The sequence below is a fragment of the Muscardinus avellanarius genome (assembly GCF_963383645.1).
Source record: "Muscardinus avellanarius genome assembly, chromosome: 7".
Lineage (NCBI taxonomy): Eukaryota > Metazoa > Chordata > Mammalia > Rodentia > Gliridae > Muscardinus > Muscardinus avellanarius.
In genome coordinates this window covers 91,833,182-91,854,402 of record NC_137793.1, presented here as the reverse complement: position 1 = coordinate 91,854,402, position 21,221 = coordinate 91,833,182, and the positions used below count along the sequence as shown (strand labels likewise).

The 21,221-nt window shown below is 35.6% G+C and overlaps 1 protein-coding gene across 1 annotated transcript in view; it reads left to right on the top strand.

Moving 5' to 3' along the window:
- Nucleotides 1-21,221, top strand: part of NEK7 (NIMA related kinase 7) — a gene marked incomplete at its 3' end in the record, with an annotated part of 81,029 nt that overhangs the window by 44,502 nt on the left and 15,306 nt on the right. Inside the window, exons 5-7 of the mRNA XM_080698604.1 lie at nt 4,987-5,095; nt 5,981-6,088; nt 19,805-19,899. Of these exons, the coding sequence (XP_080554730.1) occupies nt 4,987-5,095; nt 5,981-6,088; nt 19,805-19,899 (312 nt within the window). The remainder of the gene's footprint in view (nt 1-4,986; nt 5,096-5,980; nt 6,089-19,804; nt 19,900-21,221) is intronic.

The following is a 21,221-nucleotide window of genomic DNA, read 5'->3' as shown; positions in this document are numbered from 1 at the left end:
CCTCCCAAGCGCGGGGATTACAAGCGTGCGCCACCATGCCCGGCTCTCCTTCGCACTTTCTAAAGACTTAAGGTCTTTGCGTTTTTTTTTCGGACTGTGTGTGAAAATATTCACACACTGAAAATTAGTATGCCAAAATTCTAGTTGAGACATATGCTGAACATGTATATAATCTCCCCCAGATTTTATAGAGCCAGTATTTGCATAGTACAGTCTGTCAGTGCCTCATTATGCCTTCAGAAGAAAAAATATTCCTATAGAAAGAGTACAATGCAATAAAAGTCACACTTAGAACAGTTTTGATTTCAGAAGCACCCTTTTTCATCACCAATCTCTGTGCAATTAATTTTCAAAATGACTGAAAAATATAGTTTTATAAAAATGTATTATAATTACAAAGATATGTTAGGGAACGTAGATGTTGGGAAATGCTTGACCTAATTACAAGTTCATGATACAGAACTCTGCCTGTCATCTCATGTAAGAACATTTGTAGTATTAAGTGGACCAACGAGACGGTCTGAGGTTTATTTTGGAGGGTACAGTGTACCAGTAAAGTATTATTTTTAAGTGCGAACATGTGCCCAAAAGACAGTATTTATTCTTTTAGAGGTGGTAGAAACTGTTCTGGTCATCTCCAAGCATAGCTAAGTGGCCTCTTCAAGGTCACACAGCCAGTTACGGCCAACCCTCATGATCAGGCCTGTTGCTACAAGATGAATATGGGTCGTGTTACTGACACATCTAAACATTTGACAGCGCTTTCAAACAGGAAATATTCCCTTATATTTAACAGAAATCTTATTAGATATTTGGAAGAGATAGGGAAGAGCTGGCACTTGATTTCTAGTTCTCTAATCAATTCATTTATTATCAGTTAATATTTCTTCTAATTCTCTTCAAAAATACCTTGCAGACCAGGATCACACTTTTAACTGTATCTTTTTTTAACCCAGCAGTGGATTTCTAAAGGGTGCTTGGTATGAAGTTGAAGGACTGGTTACATAACTGTGGGTCCCTCTGTCAAAAAGTTAAGAATCTTTGAAACCACAGTAAGAGGGCATTAAACCAGGTTCAGGATTTGCATGACTGCACAGTTTGCATGAAGCTGACATGTCAGATATTTTGCCTGAAACTTTTCTGTTTAAAGAGAAATATAGGCCGGGCGTGGTGGCGCACGCTTGTGATCCCCGCGCTTGGGAGGCAGAGACAGGAGGATCGCGCAGGTTCGAAGCCAGCCATGCACGCTGGCTTAGGAGACCCTGTTTCTAAATAAAAATATAAAGTAGGTCTGGGAGTGTTGCCCGGAGGTAGAAGGGCTTCCAGGGACCCCAGTACCACCAAAAAAAAAAAAAAAAAAAAAGAGAGAGAAATATACCAACTATAGGCTTAAATATTTTTACATACAGCGGATATTTTGGTTTTGGTTACTGGGGATTGAACCCAGAGCCATTCTCTTTTGAACTACACCCCAGCTCTTTTTTTTATCTTTTATTTAGAAACAGGGTCTTGCCAGGTTGCTGTGGCCAGTCTCAAAATTATGATCCTCCTTTCTCAGCCTCCCAAGTATCAGGATTACAAATGTGTGCCACCATGCCAGCAGGTACTAATTGTCTTTTTTTTTAAATTAAATCACAATTATTCTCTGATCTGTTTTGATGAATTTTTGTTGGGTAATATCATTAAAGCTTCTCCAGTGGTTCCTTGAGAGTTTTACAATTCCAAAACATTAAAAAAAAGTAGTGAGTGTTCGCTGTAGTAATGTCTAGAATACAGGAGCCAAGCTACCCAGTGGAGTCCAAAGAATAGTACTTAGATAACAAAAGTTCATTACTCATGATTTTGGTCCTTACATGAATTGAAAAAAGTATGACTATTAAAGTGTACTTTCCTGAAATTTTTGAATGGAAACAGCTTGCATCAGCAGGCCTCTTCACAGAAATACAAATACAAATACAAATACCTAAGTGGTAATGCAAATAGATTTTACCATCTGTACTGAATTTACATAAGTGAACTATTAATCTTTTTACAAATAAGAGATGAGAATATAGTTTAGTCTGATGTTTGTATATGTTTTATATATAATTTAAGTAGCTATTTGTTACATAAGATTTTTTCTATTTGAATAATGTCTATACAGTATTTATTTAAATGTTAATATAGAAAATATTTTTCAAAGTAAATAATGATTTGAGACTAGCTTACTTTAAAACAAATTATGTCCAAGCTGTCTGGATTACCAGAACATTTATTTCTTGTTTGTAAACCTTTAGATATTTTATTTTGGGACAACAAAATGTTACAGTTCTATTTCATAACATACAAAAGGGAAAAATGCCATAATCTTTATTTTTATAACTATTTGTATTGATGCTAACCTTTAGAAATAGTGGTTGCATTATTGGTTGCTTTATTTTAAACTTACTACATGAGGAATGTATGCATTTTTAATTTTTATGTGTTGGCAATAGTCATACCTTTTTAAAAATACTGATCTAGAGCTGAGTATATAGGGCCATCTTTTTGAAAAGTAATGCTATGTAGCTAGAAAATTAACTTTTGAAAAATGTGTTTATTTGAATAAGGCTTAAGAGCAGTTTTACCTTTGCAGGGCCAATATGAATTTTACCAAGATTAAAATAAATTCCGTTCTCACCACTTTCTGCTGTGCTTGTAAAAGAGGTGGCCAACAGTGCCCCCATCAGAGCAGGCGGCTCCCCATCATGAGCGGTGATTTCCTCAAAACCAAATTCCATACACCTAAGCAATGTTTGAAATACCACTTGTAATTAAGTAGACAGTTGCTTTTTAAAAATCAGTACCAATGACACAGTCACCTAGCCTTTCCTTTATGGCAAAATTAAAGAGTTGCTATTCTTTAGTAGCCTGTTACTAGTTTGGATATTTGTCTTGCCAAATCTAGGTAGCATTATATTTATATCATTTTATTGTCATCATCTGAAACTTGTTCAAAGTGTTACGCTCAAACAATATAAATACATTAATAAAAGTATATCTTGGCCTGATTGCGTCTTGTCTAATGTATCATTTGAGGTCAATTGTTGGTGATCCCTTTTTATTTATATATACTTATTTTTAATAATGAGACCTAAACTGTAAATTGCCAAGTCAATTATAATTATGATGATTTTAGAATTCATATTAAAGCACAAAATTTTTCTTTTATGGTCTGATACTTACACGATACTGTATATTTATTTTTGAATGAAAAGAAAACCTGGTCCCAAGCTTCCTGTTGACATCAAACAGTCCTCTGATATGCTAATCTAGCATTGGGGAGAGCACATATACAGGCTGTATTTGGATTCCTTCCAAGTCTGAAGGAAAATTCTGGGCAAAGAACTGATTTTGCAGCATTGTCCCTTTAGGAAGAAAACTGATGTTGACACAGTCTGCAATTAAAAAGACTTTATATTGAAACACAATATGGGAGGTTTCCAAGATTTTAGTAAGACCCTGGTTTGCTTTTTAATTACCTGGCCATCTAACTGTTATTTGGCTCTTAGGACATAATGCTACTGATAAAATAGCTATTGGGATTGCTAAAAAGTTCATTTTTATAAATGTGTCATAATAAAGATTAAAATAAGATTATTAATCTTTTCTTAAATATTTTTGTTTTGGTATAGTAACTGCATAAGTGACAGTGGATAGAATCTTTGGCCAAGTTTGAAGTAAGCATAATGGCAGATTTCCTATACGTTTTCCTACACTGGTCATAAGTGTAAATATTAAGTGGCGGTTGCTTTGAATTACTCAAGTATAGTTTCTCCATATTTAATAACAAAAAATCAAAATGTCTAGTTTCCAAATAAAATGCATTATATAACATTGAAGTTTTGGTATATATTAAGAAGTATATATACTTTTAAAAGTTACAATTAGCTGGGCATGGTAGCACATGCTTGTAATCCCTGCGCCTGGGAGGCGGAGACAGGAGGATCGCACAGGTTTGAAGCCAGCTGCTCTGGCTTAAGAGACCCCATTTCCAAATAAAAAATATATTAAAATAATAGGTCTGGGAGTGTAGCTCAAGGTAGAAGGGCTTCCAGGAACCCCAGTACCACCAAAAAAAAAAAAAAAGTTACAATTATCAGAAAATTTTATAAAATCCCATTTAAGTACAATATTTCATCACGATACTTATAAATATCATTAAATAGGAAACCAATTGTATTTTTTATTTTGAAAAGCGATATTTATGTTACACATGCCTGATGAAACTGAGCATTTTGTTCTTGAATGAGTGTATATTAGTATAGTCTCTAGCAACCTGAATGTAGAAAAATGGGCACAGGCGAATAGCTTCCATTTTACACTTCAGCACTCGCCTGGATGTGCCACTGCCTGCTCACCCACATAGCCCAGTGGTGCTCCTTCCTGCAGGATTGTTTCCATGGAATTTAGTTTCATTCATTCAAAGCAAAGTGCAGGATTGCTCCGCAGTGTGCAGTAGAACTATTCCTGGACATTCTTTATATAAATCTTTTATTTATTTAATTTTTAATAAATTGTGATATTTCAAATCACCAGCGTGGTTCAATATTTAAAAGGAATTCTATAGTGAAACTCTGCCAGGAGAAGAATAGTCTTTTGATGAATATAATTACCTTCAGCTTTCTAGACTTTTTTATTCTGGCTGTTCTTAAAATGAAAGTTGACAGCATCTTTTTCAGACAAAATTTTATATGGATGTTAATTACTTGAAATAGTTGAACGTTACGGAAATGTGGTATTATGTGGCTTGAGCTAGCCTTATATCTAATAGAAAAAAAACTTAAAAGTATTATGCCAGCTAAAATGCTTAGAATCATTTCAGTAGAGAAAATCAGATGCTGTCTGTGTCATTAACAAATAGATAAAAATAGGTGGTTTTTTTTTTCACTTAAGGATTTTTTCATGTTAGAATCCAGTTTTAAGAAATCTTAGGTCTCACAATTTCTTTTAATTTTTTTTCAAAAGCATTTTAAGAAACAAAAGAGGCTAATTCCTGAAAGAACTGTTTGGAAGTACTTTGTTCAGCTCTGCAGCGCTTTGGAGCACATGCATTCCCGAAGAGTCATGCACAGAGGTGAGAGCAAGCCATTGAGAATTTGTGATATTTTAAATGATACAGGTCATTGAGCAGTAACAGGCGACTTCTAGACATCGCATAGTGTGCCTTTTTTAGAAATCTTATTTCTAAATTATAACTTTGTTAGAATGATAAACCTTTAAGTAAATCCCTGTTTGGTTTTAAGGAAAAATGGAAATTATTTTTTGATTCTTTCTATCTTAATGGTTATGTTGGTAAAGGAAACAAAGAAATGGGAAAACATTTAAATATTCATAAGAAAGAAGGTTTTCTTCAAGAGAACAATATATATTATAGACTCTTATTTAATCTTCATTATTAGCTCTTATATGTTCTTGATTAATGGTCAGGTAGTTGTTGGTCAGAGTGTGGTAAGGCTGCATAACTAAGTTTTAAATCCAGTGGTTGGAGCATGAAACATTTTAGAGCAATTCATTTCCGCATTCTAAAGCTAAGTAAAGAGTAATATGCATAAGAATATTAAATCATGGTTTTACATCTCATTTAAAATATGTATTAGTAAATAATATTTATTGGCAGATATACCAAAACTTAACCTTTAGTAAGACAAAAATTGATATAAAATGATACACATTTGTTTTATGCTTTGAATTTTACAAAAATTATTTGAAAATGAAAAATTCCTTGTAAATGGAAATTAATAATGATCTTCATCATGGTACATTCCCAATCCTGTGTCAGGATTGAGAACTTTAAAATATTAGGATATATCAAAATTATTAAAAATGACAATTCACAATTCAGACTTTGGTGTTTGATACATTTTAAATTCTGCCACGAAAAGTAGATTCTTATCTCTTTAAAAATTCTCAGATTGCATCATCTTGACTCACTTGGTTCCTTCCCTTAATTTATTGACAGATATAAAACCAGCTAATGTATTCATTACAGCCACTGGGGTGGTAAAACTTGGAGACCTGGGGCTTGGCCGGTTTTTCAGCTCCAAAACCACAGCTGCACATTCTTTAGGTAAGAGATACAATATACTTTCATTTGATTACTTTTGAAATTTGTGTCATGGTTAAAAAGATAAGAGATGTACCAATTACATACCAGCTTTTATATTCTTAATAGATGTTGTACGAATCACCAGGTCCTGAGCAGATACCCACAAGTCTCTTAGGTGTTGTGTTTGTGGCAGTTGGATGCTTCTCTTAACCTGACGTCTGGTGGGCGCCAAGTTGAGAAGTGCCAACGAGCCTGATTTTGACTGTTGCCCTGGAGAGTCCTTTTTATCCTACACGCAACGATAGTACGGAAAAGTGATAAACTATTTTAGAAGAGCACTTTACCTGTCCACTCAAAAATACCATATGTAATAACTTATAAATGTTTATTTACTAAAATAACACACTTGGTTGTGGTGACTTTAGAGGTGAATATCTAAAGATGTCCTGTGATAAGAAGGAAATATTCCTTTGGATTAGAAGATAGAAGGAGTATCTGTAGTTTATTCATTCTGGAGTTAATGGTACCTAGAATTGTATATAGCAATGACAACATTGCATTAACAATGGAAGAAAAGCTGTTTCATTTAGAAATAACAGAAATATCTAGAAACATTTTTAATAGAATAAAGGAGCGATAGAGAATTTCTTAAAATTCTTCAAATCATATTTTCCTTATAAATATGAGACAAATGGTGAGCCAAAAAATAAAGAATTAAGACAAAAAGCAGTTGTTTTGATGTTCCCATCTTTGGTGTGATAATTTTATTGAAAACAATTGTTTTTTTTAAGTTTTTGTGGCTTGTTACTAAGGTTCTGTATGGCCTTGAACATATCATTTTTCTATATCTAGAATAGCATCTGCCATATAAATAGGTCTGCAGTAAATATTCACTTAATGCTAAGCATTACATCTTTGTGTAAATTTCTCAAAATTTCAATTTTGTCCAGAACTAAGAAAATTCCACATTGATGATGACTAGCAATGTTTTTATTCTTTCCACTGTATGTTTATGAAGCTTTACTTCTTTTTCTGAATATGATTTTTTTTTTTTTTTTGGTAGTACTACTGGGGATGGAACGCTTCTACCTCTGGGCTACACTCTCAGACCTATTTTATACTTTTTTTATTTTTTGGAAACAGGGTCTCTTAAACCAGCGAGGCTGGCTTTGAACCTGCACTATCCTCCTGTCTCTGCCTCCCAAGCGCAGGGATTATAAGCGTGCGCCACCACGCCCAGCTTGAGTATGAAAATTTAATATAAAATCCTTTAAGAAATTGTTACATTTATGCAGTACTCCAATAAAGATTTTGGAGAAAATTAAGAATTTTTACAATATAAATAGTGGAAGATTTCTGTGAAGAAAATTTTAGGGTTTCCAAGCCAATAGTGTATTCATCACTAGAAAAGATAACGTATTTTGAGTATTTTGACTTTGTTCTTCACTTGATTGGAATGTCTTAACAGCATTCTGTTATTAAACTAGAGATTCTAGGTTACCTGAATGCACACATGTGTGCATTGTTTGAACGCTGTTTTGCAGGCCGTCTCAGAGCATGCGCCACTATCTAACCCTAAGGATCCACCAGATAAAAGAATCCCACATCTGAACAGTTTGGGAATGGAATTGTTTAGGCTGATTGATAACTGCCTCTTCTAAAAGTTCTAAACAAGGTTTACAAACTTGTGGATCTTCAAATCTAGGTGATGTGCTAGTTCAAATTCTGTGACATAGAGTAAAATCAATTTTAGTAGATAAAATAACTGATTTAAAAAGTTTCAAATTTTATCACTTTGGGCTCATGCAGTTTGTATTTGTGGTACATGGTGATGATATAGTCAGTGTAGTCCTAAGGCACATCTCAGTCTAGCCAAGAAGGTAGAAATCAAATTGGTTCCCTGATGGGTGAATCATTAGTAAGATAACTGCTTCCATAAGTCCTCTGTTGTTTTCCAAATTATAAGAAAACAAATGCTTAAAAGAAGAAAATATCTTTTTATCCCTGTTTGTCTTCTCTACCAAGTGAAGATGTTGATGGTTTGAAATAAAAGTTCTCAAACACCAAGAATTAAAGTTTGAACTCTAGTTTACTAAGGTTCTTTGGACCCAATTAAAATATCCTGTTTTTAAATAGTCAAGAAAACTTTTCTGCTAAGAAAGAATATGTATAAACTAACAAGGATAGAAATTATGACACGGCATCTTTGTTGACAAGCTGGTCCTTTTACTTTTAAATAATTATTACTGTTCTGTGTAATTACCACATATTTTTAACCAGTAGACCTAAGTTTGCTTCTAAGAATTGGTTATTGAAAATATGCCTCTCTATGAAAATCTATTTTGCTTATAGAAAATATTGATAGAACTATGTTTAATTGCATGTTGTTCATTTTCTGATTTTTATTTCAGGATAAAATCTACTTTGCATGATTTTTCACAGAACAGGTCTAAATTTTAGTGAAATGGAAAATTAAAAAGACATGTATGTAGTTTATACAGAAAACTTTCAGTAAGTTTAACTTTAGATAAAAGTCTGTCCTAGAGCCAAATTTCATAACTTTGTAAAAGAGATATCTTTAGGAATTTAAAAATGCAAAAGTAGCCATACCTGGTGGCGCCGCTTGTCATCCCAGCATTCGGGAGGCTGAAACCGGAGGATCGCGGTTTGCAGACAGCCTCAGCTACCTGGTGAGGCCCGCTGCAACTTAGTGATACCCTGTTTCAAATAAAAAATAGGGCAGGCGGTGTAGCTTGGAGGTCGAATGCCCCCAGGTTTCATTACCAGACCCGGAAAAAAAAAAAAAAAAGGAAAAGTAATGGAATTTAGAATCATACTTGAGATTATAAGTCTTTGCATTTTTCATTTGTCTATTATTTTTGCATCTCTTATGTTTTATATTCCTAGCCTGCTACAGCCTCTATACTTTGTCTCACAACATGTCTTTTTATCCACTTCCTTAATTCATAATTACCATAATTACTTTATACTTCATAGACTCGGAAAATACAGATTTTGTTTCAAATATTGTCTTTTAATCCATTGTATGTATTTCTACGGGAGTTACCTTCCTCTATGACATCTGATGACCTCACATTCCCCGAAACTTTGACGGCTCTCTGTTGCTCTAAGGCTGTCATGCAGGATCGCTGGCTGGCATTCAGGGCGATCTGACTTTCTACTCTGGTCCTTGGCTGGACCTCCTCACCTTATTGTGTGCCAGCCAGGCTTTTCCTCTTGCTTTGAAGATAAGAAACAACATGATGTTTTGGAGAGAATGGAGAACACCTGGACTTGTGTGCTCATTACTTTGGGGAAACCCAATTATGCTATTTATTGACTCTTTTCTTTTTTGGGGAGGGTACTGGGGCTTGAGCCCAGGGGAGTTCTACCTCTGAGCTATGCCCCCAGGATCTTGCTAAATTGCTGAGGCTGGCCTCGAACCTGTGATCCTCCTATGTCAGCCTCCCAAGTACTGGGATTACAGGCATGCATCACCACTCCCAGCTATTTATTAACATTTCTAAAACTCCTGTTTTTCAGTTTATTAAAAAAAAAATCAGAAATGTGGGTAATATCCATCTTGTGTTTGTCCTTAACCTTTAGTCAATCCCTAACCAAATAATGTTTCCTAGCCGGCTGTGGTGGTGCACACTTGTAATCCCTGCGCTTGGGAGGCTGAAACAGGAGGATCACACAGGTTCAAAGCCAGCCTCAACTACTTAGTGAGGCTCTCAGCAACTTAGACCCTGTTTGCAAATAAAATATAAAATAGGTCTGGGAGTATAGCCTGGAGGTAGAAAAGCCCGAGTTCCATCCCCAGGACTACACACACACACACACACACACACACACACACAGAATGTTTTCTGAACACTGTAATATATTGTATAAATGTTTAAGTTGCTTTTCTTAAGATGATGGTGATGGTCGTGAAGGTGCAGAAAGAGGAGGTTTTCCTGTGCAATTTGGTTAAAATACCTGCATTGATTCATGTAAAAGAGTAGTTTTAGCACCTTAGTTATAGAGATGTTATTCTAGTGACAAGCCTGGGCAAGACGTCTTTGTCTTGGGGGAGCTTCCCCTGTGGAGGAGGCACATAATAAATCAAACAAAGAAATTAGATGATTTGATAGCATCGTGCCAGAGAATGACTAGTAAGGAAACTACTTTAGAAAGGGTGCGGTTGGACAGGGCCCCTCCGCAGAGCCGAGATCCGAAGGAGGCAGAAGCGGCAGTTGTAAAAGGACCTAGGAATATGGCCTCAGGTTTACTAAAGGGTATTTCCTGCATAGGGCAGGGCCAGAACCAGGAGGAACTCACATCGGATTTCTAGCCCTGTGGCAAAGCTTTTGCAGAATTGTGATGGAAAGAACACCAGGGTTTGAGCTAAAGACAGCAGCCACTAACTTGCTTCCTGAGGTTACCCATGCTTGGGATTGCCTACATCTCGGAGGGAGAGTACCTCTGAGTGCATGCTCCCCAGAACTGAGCGGAGTTTGCCACAGTGGAGCTCATTAGCTCTTAGGACAGTCTGTGTTGTGATCTGTAATACAGGCAGTTGCTGGCTTTGTCCCCTTGCTCCTTCCATAAGAACTTACTGTATGGTTTCTTTAAGTGCTTTCATACTAACTCGGGTGAGTGGTGTGGCTAGGGAGACTAATCGTGGGACTTTAGACCTCTGTGACTTTTGTTTTCTTTCATATTGTCAACCTCACAGATATAACAGGTGTTACCAAACCTGTCATTGATATCTGCATCTCTAAAATTTATGATAAGAAGGACACAACTTTCCTCTGAATTTAACTTTGAGAATCGAGATCAGTGACTTTCGCATTTCTTGAGGATAACCCTCACGGTGTTGTGACCCTAAGGGGAAAATTACTGTTCTAACTGAAACAAAAGTTTCAATCCAGGTGTGGTGGCACACACCTTGTAATTCCCAATACTCAGGTGGCTGAGGCAGGAGGATCACAGGTTCAAGGACAGCCTTAGTAGCTTACTGAGATTTTACACGACCTACAACCTAGCAAGACTCAGTTTCAAAATTAAAAAATAAAAGGGGCTGGAGGTGTAGATCAAGAGGCACGATGCCCCGAGTTCAAACCCCAGTACAAATAAAATAAACTCCACTACAGCTGATATGATCTGTCCTATTTTATCTTATTTACTTAGTAAATATACTGCTGGTTGGGGCACCCAGTTGATTTCTCAACTTGTTGGTGGGTTTCTTGACCTGCAGTGCTTTCGTGTTGCTTTTACTTTAAGTTACGTTCCCATCCTCCTTCCTTGCTCTCTGGTTGGTCCAGTTGATCATCATCATTTTCGGTCCTCCCTGTGCTTCTGCAGGTGGATGTCAGCATCCACGGTAGCTCTTTACAATTTGCGGATCACCTACTTCCCCGCAGTCCTTGCAGATAAACGCCGACACGCACGTGGGCTGTTCCCACTCTGAAGCTAAGGTCTGGTGAGGCGGCCGGTGGCCTAGGATTCCTCGCCCGCTCATGTCATCTTTCCATTCTATTGATGTGCCCTGGCATTTTCTCTTGCCTCCTTGTTTTCTGATTTGCTGTTAGGTACTCTGGAATTGCCTTTTTCTGTTTGGTTGTCCTGCTTAGGAGCTTATACATGAAAACATAGTTTGGTTTGTTCCCTCTCCTGAACTTGACTGCTCTTGCTACTTCAAGATTCAGAAATGAACAGGAAATAAGCCTGCAGGATACTGAGTGTCTTCAGCACCATTCTGCCTGCCAGCAACAGCTCGTTTTTTGAAAGATGTGGCTCTTCTAAACTGAAAACTAAAACTTCACCAAATCTTGTGAAATTGGAATACAGTAATCAAATGTAATTTTCTCATATCACAAGAGGTACAATATGCTTTTCATACATTTTTAGTTCTTAACATACTCGGAAGTCTCTTTTCAGCAAATACCTTCTGACCCAAAGGCAACTTGCTAGGAGATCAAGTATTTTCACTTTTGAATATTTAAGCACATAGCAAAACAACAATTTCTTATATAATTCAAATATGCAGTATGACTTCTAGTCTCATCATATCAAACTACTCATATTTTCTATAATAATGACCCAGAGGAATTCTCTATTGTTACTAAATATTAACAGTAACAATGGTAGCAATGAATATGTATGTAGTACTTCATGATTTACCGGCAGTGTTAAAGCACATTTTCCCCTTTATCTTCAATGTTGGATAATGGGTAGGATGGGTGAAACAGATTAAGAAACTGAGATACATCACTCTCATCTAACACCTGACCTTCTTACTTCTACCTATCCTTAGACTTCCTCATCTTTACCCTGTTAGAATTTTTCTGTTTTTCCTTAGAACTTAAAATTTTCTAACATACTATGTAACTTAAAGACTATGCCTAGTGCTTATTTTCTGCCCCAGGTAAAATGTATGCTTCCTGACATAAATCTTTGTGGTTTTGGTTCCCTGATATATGTCAGATGCCTTGAAAGGGCATTACACATAATAGATCCTCCATAAATATTGGTTGGCACTTAGGGGCCAGCTACATATAAAGGGTGAATTTAAATACATTAGTAAGTATAGGTCAGATTATGTTGCAGAAATAAATATCCCTCAAAAAAAAAAAATCTTAGTTGCTTAGCACTAAGATGTACCTCTTGTCACCCAAAGTCACCTCTTGTCCGAGGTGACTGCCTGCCCTCCGTGTGGTGCCTTCACATTTTGTGGAGCTTTAATCCTGTGTTATCTTCATAACATCATAGTTTTGTGTGACCTCATGAGCATGGAGAATCACTCACCGGGTCTTAATTAAACCCCTCTTCTTGAATGTAATACTTATTACTTCCATTTACACTTCATTGTCCACAATAAATCTCCTGTACATGTCTATCTCAAGGAGGCAGGGAAATATATTCTCTCATGTGAGTAACAAAAAAAATCCATGGCACTGAGATGAAGAAAAGATAACCTTGGTTATTATGTTTAATAGTTTGTATTCTTTTACTACTTATTTATGTTTGTGATATATTTATAACTACTGTAGCTAAAATTTTGACTCTCTTAGTGAGAATAGATGGTAGTTGTAAATGAAGTAGGAGCCCGATGCAACTTTATGTAATTTTCATCTTCTTCATTGGAAAATCCTGAAGAGGATTGTATCTTTAAACCCAAAATGATTTATAATGCTCACCAGAGTGTTCATCCCTGTATCAGTATATCTATAGTTATCCCTTGTGATAAGGACCTTATTTTGGTCAATGTAAAACATTTACAACAAACATTTTCCCTTATCGAGCTTCAAATACTAACTCTGGACTAAGCGTCATGTAGCTGTAACAGTTTTCTCCTCTTCTTCTCTGATTCTACAACCTTTGAGGGTAGGTGTGAATACCGACTTTATAGCAATATCAGTTAATGACCAAGTCAGAGGGCATGTAAGTTACAAGAGATTATAAATTCAGACCTTACTCATTATGTTACTTATCATAGAGTTCTTCCTGTGGTCATGCATTGGCTTCTCCTGCCCTTTCCCCAAAAAACAGAAATAAAAGAAAACTGAAAACCATGCTTGATTCCAAAATGAACCAGTGAGCTCTTGGAGATCAAGCTTTTTTTTTTTTTTAACCATAGGTTTTCTGTGTATCCTCACAGTGCCTGGTGTAGTTCTTGCTTTGGGCTGTATCCTCATCAGCGCACTGTGCAATGCATGGTCATTAACACATTAGTATTCATTTGCTATTGCTGCCCTAACAAATCATCACAAGTTTAGTGACCTAAAGCAACAGCAACTTATTATTTTGCAGTTCTGTAAGTCAGAAGTCCAACATGGCCCTCTCCAGGCTACACTCAAGGTCTGCAGGACACCAGAAGGCTCTAGGGGAGAAACTCTTTCTTGTCTATTCAAGGCTATTGGCAGAATGCAGTTTCTTGGTGTCTGAGAGACCCATTTCCTCCTCCCTGGCTGTCAGCTGGGGTTGTTCCCAGAGTCTAGTGGCTGCCCTCATTCTCTGTCTCTGGGCTCCCTCTCCCTCCATTCTCAAAGCCAGTGACGGGAAGCAGAGCCCCTCTCATGCGGCACATCGCTCCCATCCCTTCTGTCTTCTCTCTCAGTGATGGTCTCTGCTTTCAGGCCCATAACCTCACATCTACAGAGTCCCTTTTGCCATGTGCTGTCACATAAACAAGTATAACACCACGGGGGCCAGAATCCTGCCTGTCGCACTGGAGTGGACCTAACAGCTAGGGAGTCCTTTGTGGTCAAAAGCCTGACAAGGTCAAACTCTTTAAAAGTCAGTTTTTAACAGAAATTTACATTATTGACATGAAGTGCTCTTCTGAACAGGTGTTTTGACATTTAAAAAATTATTTGCAAAAGTTTATTTAATCCACAAGGGTCTTTCCTCTTCATTAGCAAATATGCTTTCCCTTTCCCATGGCTTATTCTATCATGAACTGGCATAGAGGAGAGAAGGAAAGGTAGTTTAATACAATTTGATTAGGAAAATTATTATAAAATCTAGCCATATAATATGCTTAAAAGGTGTCTATAAGTAATTGGAGTAGTTATCTGCTATTTAAGAAAACCTATTTGCACCAAAATTATATTTATTAATATAGTCCAGTAAAGGAGAAAGACAGACAGTAGTTGGATTGATGCCTTGAGATGTGATTTTACTTGCATTCATAGTGCAAAGAAAGATGGAGAATTTTCTTTTTTCATGTACGTGTTTGAATTTAATTGGTGTATGTACTTGCTATACACCTCAAAGAATAGATTTCTTAGAAAACAATCTAAAATGCTCCGATATCAATTCTTGTGCTAGACAAATATTTGAAACCCTGTGGGGAAACCTTGGGTTATTTCTGTTATAGGATTGCTTGAACTCTTGTTGACTTTTCACAGAGAGACACATGATTCTCTGATTTTGTGCTATTGCCAGAAGAGTAAATGCATGGCCATCATTTAAGCTTGATATCAGAATTTTCACACTGAAGTCTCTTGAGTGCACAATTCATGTTCCCCACACTATTTCCAAGTGTGATACATCCTCTGATTTCAACTTGGAAAATTAGTGTTCTTGAACCAGACACTAAAACCGTTTCATTTTTGGTGCCACCTGTGGTCACATACTTGCTTTTCCCACACCTTTCCCCAGCACCTCCCCGCGGGTCCTTCTTCAGCTCAGACCCCTCACTGTCCAGGGCTGCATAGAGCCAGGAAGGCAGCTCCTGTTCATCCAGTACTGGAGGCCGCTCTCACTGATTTATTTTTAACTTTCAGGCTTTTCTTGACTTAAGTAATTGCTCTGGGAAGACTCTATTATCTAATTTTAAACTGTGCACATTTAACCTCTCAACCACCATAACAAGTATTTATTTTAAACAATCAGAGTAGCTTAATTTTCATTGAACCTGGACCTTTATTTCTGGCTTTTCACATATGTATGCATGCTGTGACTTTCAGATATTTTCTCTGCTTCTTAACTTAAAAAATGTAGATGTATATTCAGTCATATTTCAGAGTGGTCAGTTTTAATAAAATTACACTCTGCTTAAATGCAGAACTACCTGGGTTTGAAATCATGTCCATACCTTACCAGTTTTGCGACCTTTGGCAACTTAACTTGACCTCCCTAGCCCTCTGTTCTAAAACAGGATAATAATCCCACATCTCATATAGCTACCTGGTAATAGTCTCCGATTCAGGAGACTATGGTTCCTGTGAGATCCAAGGAAGTGCTCTGTTTGCCTCTGTCTCCCCAGCACCTATAGCAGTATATGCCATGTGGTAGGGCCTCATAGACATTTGTTAAAATTCAACAAGATGAGACACGTTAATACATTTAATTCAGATCCTGGAGCAGAGTAATGATAACAAAATATGGTGAGGCATTTTTCTCAGCATTATTAAAACTCTTCAATGTTATCAGTTGTACTCAAAGAATAACAAATTTCATGTTTCTAAATAGCTTTTGAGGAAGAAATATTGATCTACCACTCAGCCATCCCATATTAACCTCAGATAACACTCCTTCCAACAAAATAAATTTGGTCTCTCTCCAGTCAGTCTGCTAACAATTTCTGGCCTTGAATCATGAGTATGAAAGAAAAAGTGGAAATTAATTACCATTCTCTGAAGTTGTTTTTGTTTTTCCATTAACCTGAGATATAGTTGACTTGTTTCCTTTTAATTTTTCCCAAGAAGGAATTTTTAAAGCTTTCTTTTCTGCAGTTTAATTTCTAAAAGAAAGAAACAACATTTCTCAACTAGTTTTGCCTGCTTATCCTTCCTGGCTTAAAACACTCTCTGCTGGCCTAAGTAATAGTTTTAAAAACAGCATAGTTTTTCTATTTAATTTTCCACATGAACTTCTGTAGAGTTTGAATGCTGCAGAATTTTAGAACAAAAATTATGTTGGAGATCATCTCATCGTGCAGAGCACCTCATCTTACAGATGGGAAAGTGACTAAAAAGTTAAGCTGCGCCAGGTAGTTAGTAGCAAAGGTAAGATATGAAAGATTTGTTACCGCCCTTTTTTTTTTTTTAAAAAAAGCAACCCAAATCTAGCCGTATGTAATGATTCTTCAGTTGCTCTGTTAATTTTTCTCATTTAAGTCTTTGCAGGGATTACCATGGTAAACTTTAAGCTAACCTGTTGAAAAAAAATGTATATATAACCTATTCTGATGAAGGAAAGTTATTAACTTAGTCGTATCTTCCATAGTAGCAGTGTGTTAGCCGAACCTGACGGCTCTCTTGACCATACTGTAGGACTTCTGGAAAATTGGTCTTCATTTTGTTCAGAACACATTCGAGAATATATTTATTGTTTATAGCTTGTAAAACTTTTCTCATATTGCTAGACTGCCAATTACTGTAAATGTTTTACACCTGAGTGACTGCTTTAGTATATGTTAATGTAATATTAATATAGATTAGATAAAGGTCAGATAGCATTTTCAGTTGTTGGCAGTTTTCCCCTAGTGTCAAGCCTCTCCTTGTTTCATGATGCTGTTATCCAATTTTTATTCATTTTTACTCATGTCAGGAGATTAGTGGCCTAGGTATCTGCTCTTGCAAAATGTATTCTCATTCTACCTACAACCATAAATTCTTGAAAGCAGAATTATGCAATCTGCAGCCTTCAAGCTCTTTAATATATCATAATTAACATGATTGCTTTAATGTTTAATCATATCACTGCAGAAGTCTTATTGTATAGCTTTTAAAAGAAATCACAATATGTATGAAGACAATAATAATAGACACAGCTGTCATAGAGTTTCAGAAATGTTAAGAAATAATTATATCTTCATTAAGTTTGAAATGTTGAAAATATATTACTGCATTTAAATGTATTGCAAATTTTTTAGGCATTTAAACTTTTAGGCCTCTCTGCCAGCTAGAGAGTGAGTCTATGTCATGATGGGGCCGAACCTTTTTGCTCAGGGGGAGAGCCCAGCCCAGAGCAGAGGGAGACAGAGGAACCTTCCTCCAAGGCCTGTGTTCAGCAACTAATTAGGAATGTACCCAATTGTAAATCGAAGGGCAGAATGCAAACTTACTGTTAAATAATGACTCTTTTGGAAATATTTCCCTCAAGGAGGTGAGTAAGATACTTAGTTTTACATTTTAATATATAATCAGGATATGTGTAGTTTACATATTGAAAAAATACATATAAAGTATGAAGACGTTTGTTATTTATGTGACAAAGAATCAGTATCTAAGCTTAAAATCACTGTTCTTAGTATGTAACTTTTTATAACAATTTCACTAGAAGAGGCTTTTTGAACATCAAAAATTTTCTGCAATTTAAGTTGCGGTTAGCAGCATTCCTCCTCATTCTCTCTGCCCTCTTCATTCCAGTCCTTGTGAGTTTGGTTTGTGTTGCAGTTAAGGTGTTATGCTGGGGCTAATCTCTGTAAAATGCTGGCATTTGTTCTTCTTTTTCCCTATCATCAATCTTTCACACTCATATCAAACCCCTAATGTATCAGCAGGTTTCCCAGAGCTACTGGTTAAAATTACCTTTGCTTTTGGTAAACTCTGAACCTTCAAGCCTCAGTGTTTTCGGCTGCCCCCTGTGGATTCTGTGAAGCCTCTCTCCGCACATCCCTCACTGCCAGTCACTTGCTTTATGTCTGGAAACCAGGAGCCAGTGCAGAGACCCCTTATTATTCTCTACCAGCCTCCCTCAGATGGAGAGTGAGTGGAAATATCTCCAATAACTGGTGATTATGCAAACGACAAGGGAAAGCAGTTATAACCCTCAAAGCCAGATAGCTCCTGTTTATTTTTGCACGATAACAGCACTTTAAACCTAGTTCTTTCTCGGTGTTTCCTTTTCTGACACTACCGAAACTGCCAGTTTTCTTGTTTTCAAAGTAGGCACTTAATTTGTTTCTTAAATTTTGTCTAATTAATTTCATCTTTCAATAGTTCATACTTTGAGGTTTTTTTAAAACTCTGTTTACAGTCTTTTATTAACTTTATCAGATTCATAAATGCCTCCCTTTCATCCATTCCAACTAGGACTGTCCTTTATTAGAATAAATGGAATCCAGTTATAGGTAGGGGTTTATGGCTGCGTGGTATATGATGTTTTCCCTTTTAGCACGGCATAGTTTGCATACATAGCTGTTAGGTTATAACTTTATTCTTTTGGAAAACCGACTCCTGCCTTTGGGGATAGTGCTTTGATTATTGGTGTGACTCTTTTTATTGTCTCTGACTAAAGACCCCTGTTCAGTGTTGTGAGGTAGTCTCATTAAGATTTACAGTAAACACCTGGGGAGCTCTTGAAAATGAACAGGAAAAGGAGAATGCCTTTTCTCCATAAGCAGCAGCAGATTTTTAGTAGCGCTTGCCTCTAGTAAATGAAATTTATAAATTTTATTCTCAAACTTTTTCGATTTAGCAAAAAGCCTTAGGTGAAAATGATAGCCATCTAAATTTGAAATTAAAGATACTCACTTCAAAAGTCATTTAAATATTTTACTCTTTTAAATTAGCATTTTCCAATTGGCCATAAGAGAGATAAAACTATATCCATACTTTAGATAAATCTTTATTTTTACTTAGAGCCTCAAAAATTTATGTAGAGTCTCACGTTTCTAAAATGGTCTCAGTAGTAGTAAGAACTTAAGACCTTCTTTCCCAGAAAGGTCAGTGCCTTTTTACAGATGTTGATACATAACCTTGTGATGTACAAAAGTTTCCTATACTCTTTCTAAAGTGGGAGTAACAGAGGTACCAAGTGTTAACATTTATATCATTTCTAATATTAGGAACAGGAACTTGTTGTCAGGGATGCTTCTGTAGAAGCTAATGTGATTTATACATACGCTTCTAAATTATTATTTTCTGTAATATTTTTTAGTTTAACATATATTATCATGTTTAATTATTGGGGGGATTCGAGCCTTATTCCAAAAAATAAATCAAGGTGAATTACTTAGGTAGGTTTATTATTCAAAATCCTTTAATTTTTTATTTAATTATATTCCTGGATTGTTCTAAGGGGAATAAATCAGAGTTTAAACGACCACACCTTTTTTATTCTGTTATAGATAGTAATGTGCTATTTAAGGTAGGGAGTCAAGAGGAAATGAAAAAGTTTTAAGTATTCCCAGACAGTTGTCTCATCTTACGGAATCTTTTGGTGACATTTTTAAATCTAAAATTTGTATAATTTCTTACCACAGTTATATCTTCATTCTTATACTCTTATTTTTTACAGTGGGTACACCTTATTACATGTCTCCAGAGAGAATACATGAAAATGGATACAACTTCAAGTCTGACATATGGTCTCTGGGCTGTCTGCTGTATGAGGTAGGTAATGCTGATAAGTTCCATATATTGACATGTCCTCAGTCTCTTTCCTCTGTCCATTAGAGTTTATATGCTTTCTTTTCTGAGTGATATTTAAGATTCAGCTTTTAAATTATGAAGAACACATTCATTTGGGTAACTATTTTTGTAGGGAATTTAATAATATATCATCATGTATTTATTTCCCCTAGTATATTTTTAAATTATGATATCGTGAGAATTTTAACTTTTTTTTGCTAATGTAATATTTTATGTTATAAAATAAATATTTGAGTATCTAGGAAAAGATGTAAGGAAAAGGGTTTAAAATATGAAAGATAGTAAATATTCTTATCAATGTTTTGCTTCGCATTTACAAAGGTATAATTCAGCTTTAAGAATAATATTCAGTGAATTCCATTGGTTGCCACTTAGTTTCCATGAGTAACAATTTGTATTGAGAAAGCTCAGAGAGATGCTCTCTTATTAAAGGAATATGGAATTACGTAGGTCAGTCCTCCAGAAATATCTCAGTACAATAATTTGGATCCATAGAAGAAAGCATCTTTCTAACACATTTTATACCCATGTTTATGGAACAATGTCACTGAAGTTTCTTAAGCTAGTGACTTCCATAATTTTATTTTTAATTGAATGGCAAGAAAATATATAAACTGAATTAAAGCTATTAATTAAAAATTAGGCCACATAGAAGGTTTTAGTAAAGTGAATATAATACATCGAATCATTTTCATGTCCCAGTAAGGAAATCTAAAGTGAGTGAATAGAAACTAATGTATTTTTACTCTATATTTTGTGTCTCTTGTCCTCCTGACGTACATTGGAATGTATGATGAGATTATTTTAATTGTTCCATTACTTCAAAAATCAGGAGGCATTCTTCTTTATATTTGTTGTGATCTTTTATTATTTTGTTGATTACAACAAATTCCAGGTTCCTTATTTTAAGGAACTTGGAATTATTTTTTTTTTGGTTCCTAGTAATTTTTGTTGTCCCTAGTAATAAGCACTTAAAAATAAAAAAAATTTTGAAATATTTAAATATGATTTAAACCTTTTAGCATGAAAATTTATGAAACTACTGTTATCAAATGTTTCTATTTACGTGCAAGATTATAAGATTTATGCTCACTCTTATGCTATTTGTTATAATATTGAAAAGAACTGGCTTAATAATATTACATCACTATAATGTTAAGACATACTCACTTTATATATGTAAAATGTTGTGTATCTGTTTAGGTAACCTTAGATTTGTTCAGGCCATCGTCTAATATTATCAAAGCAACATTTTTTTCTTTAAATACCTAAAAGTAAATAAC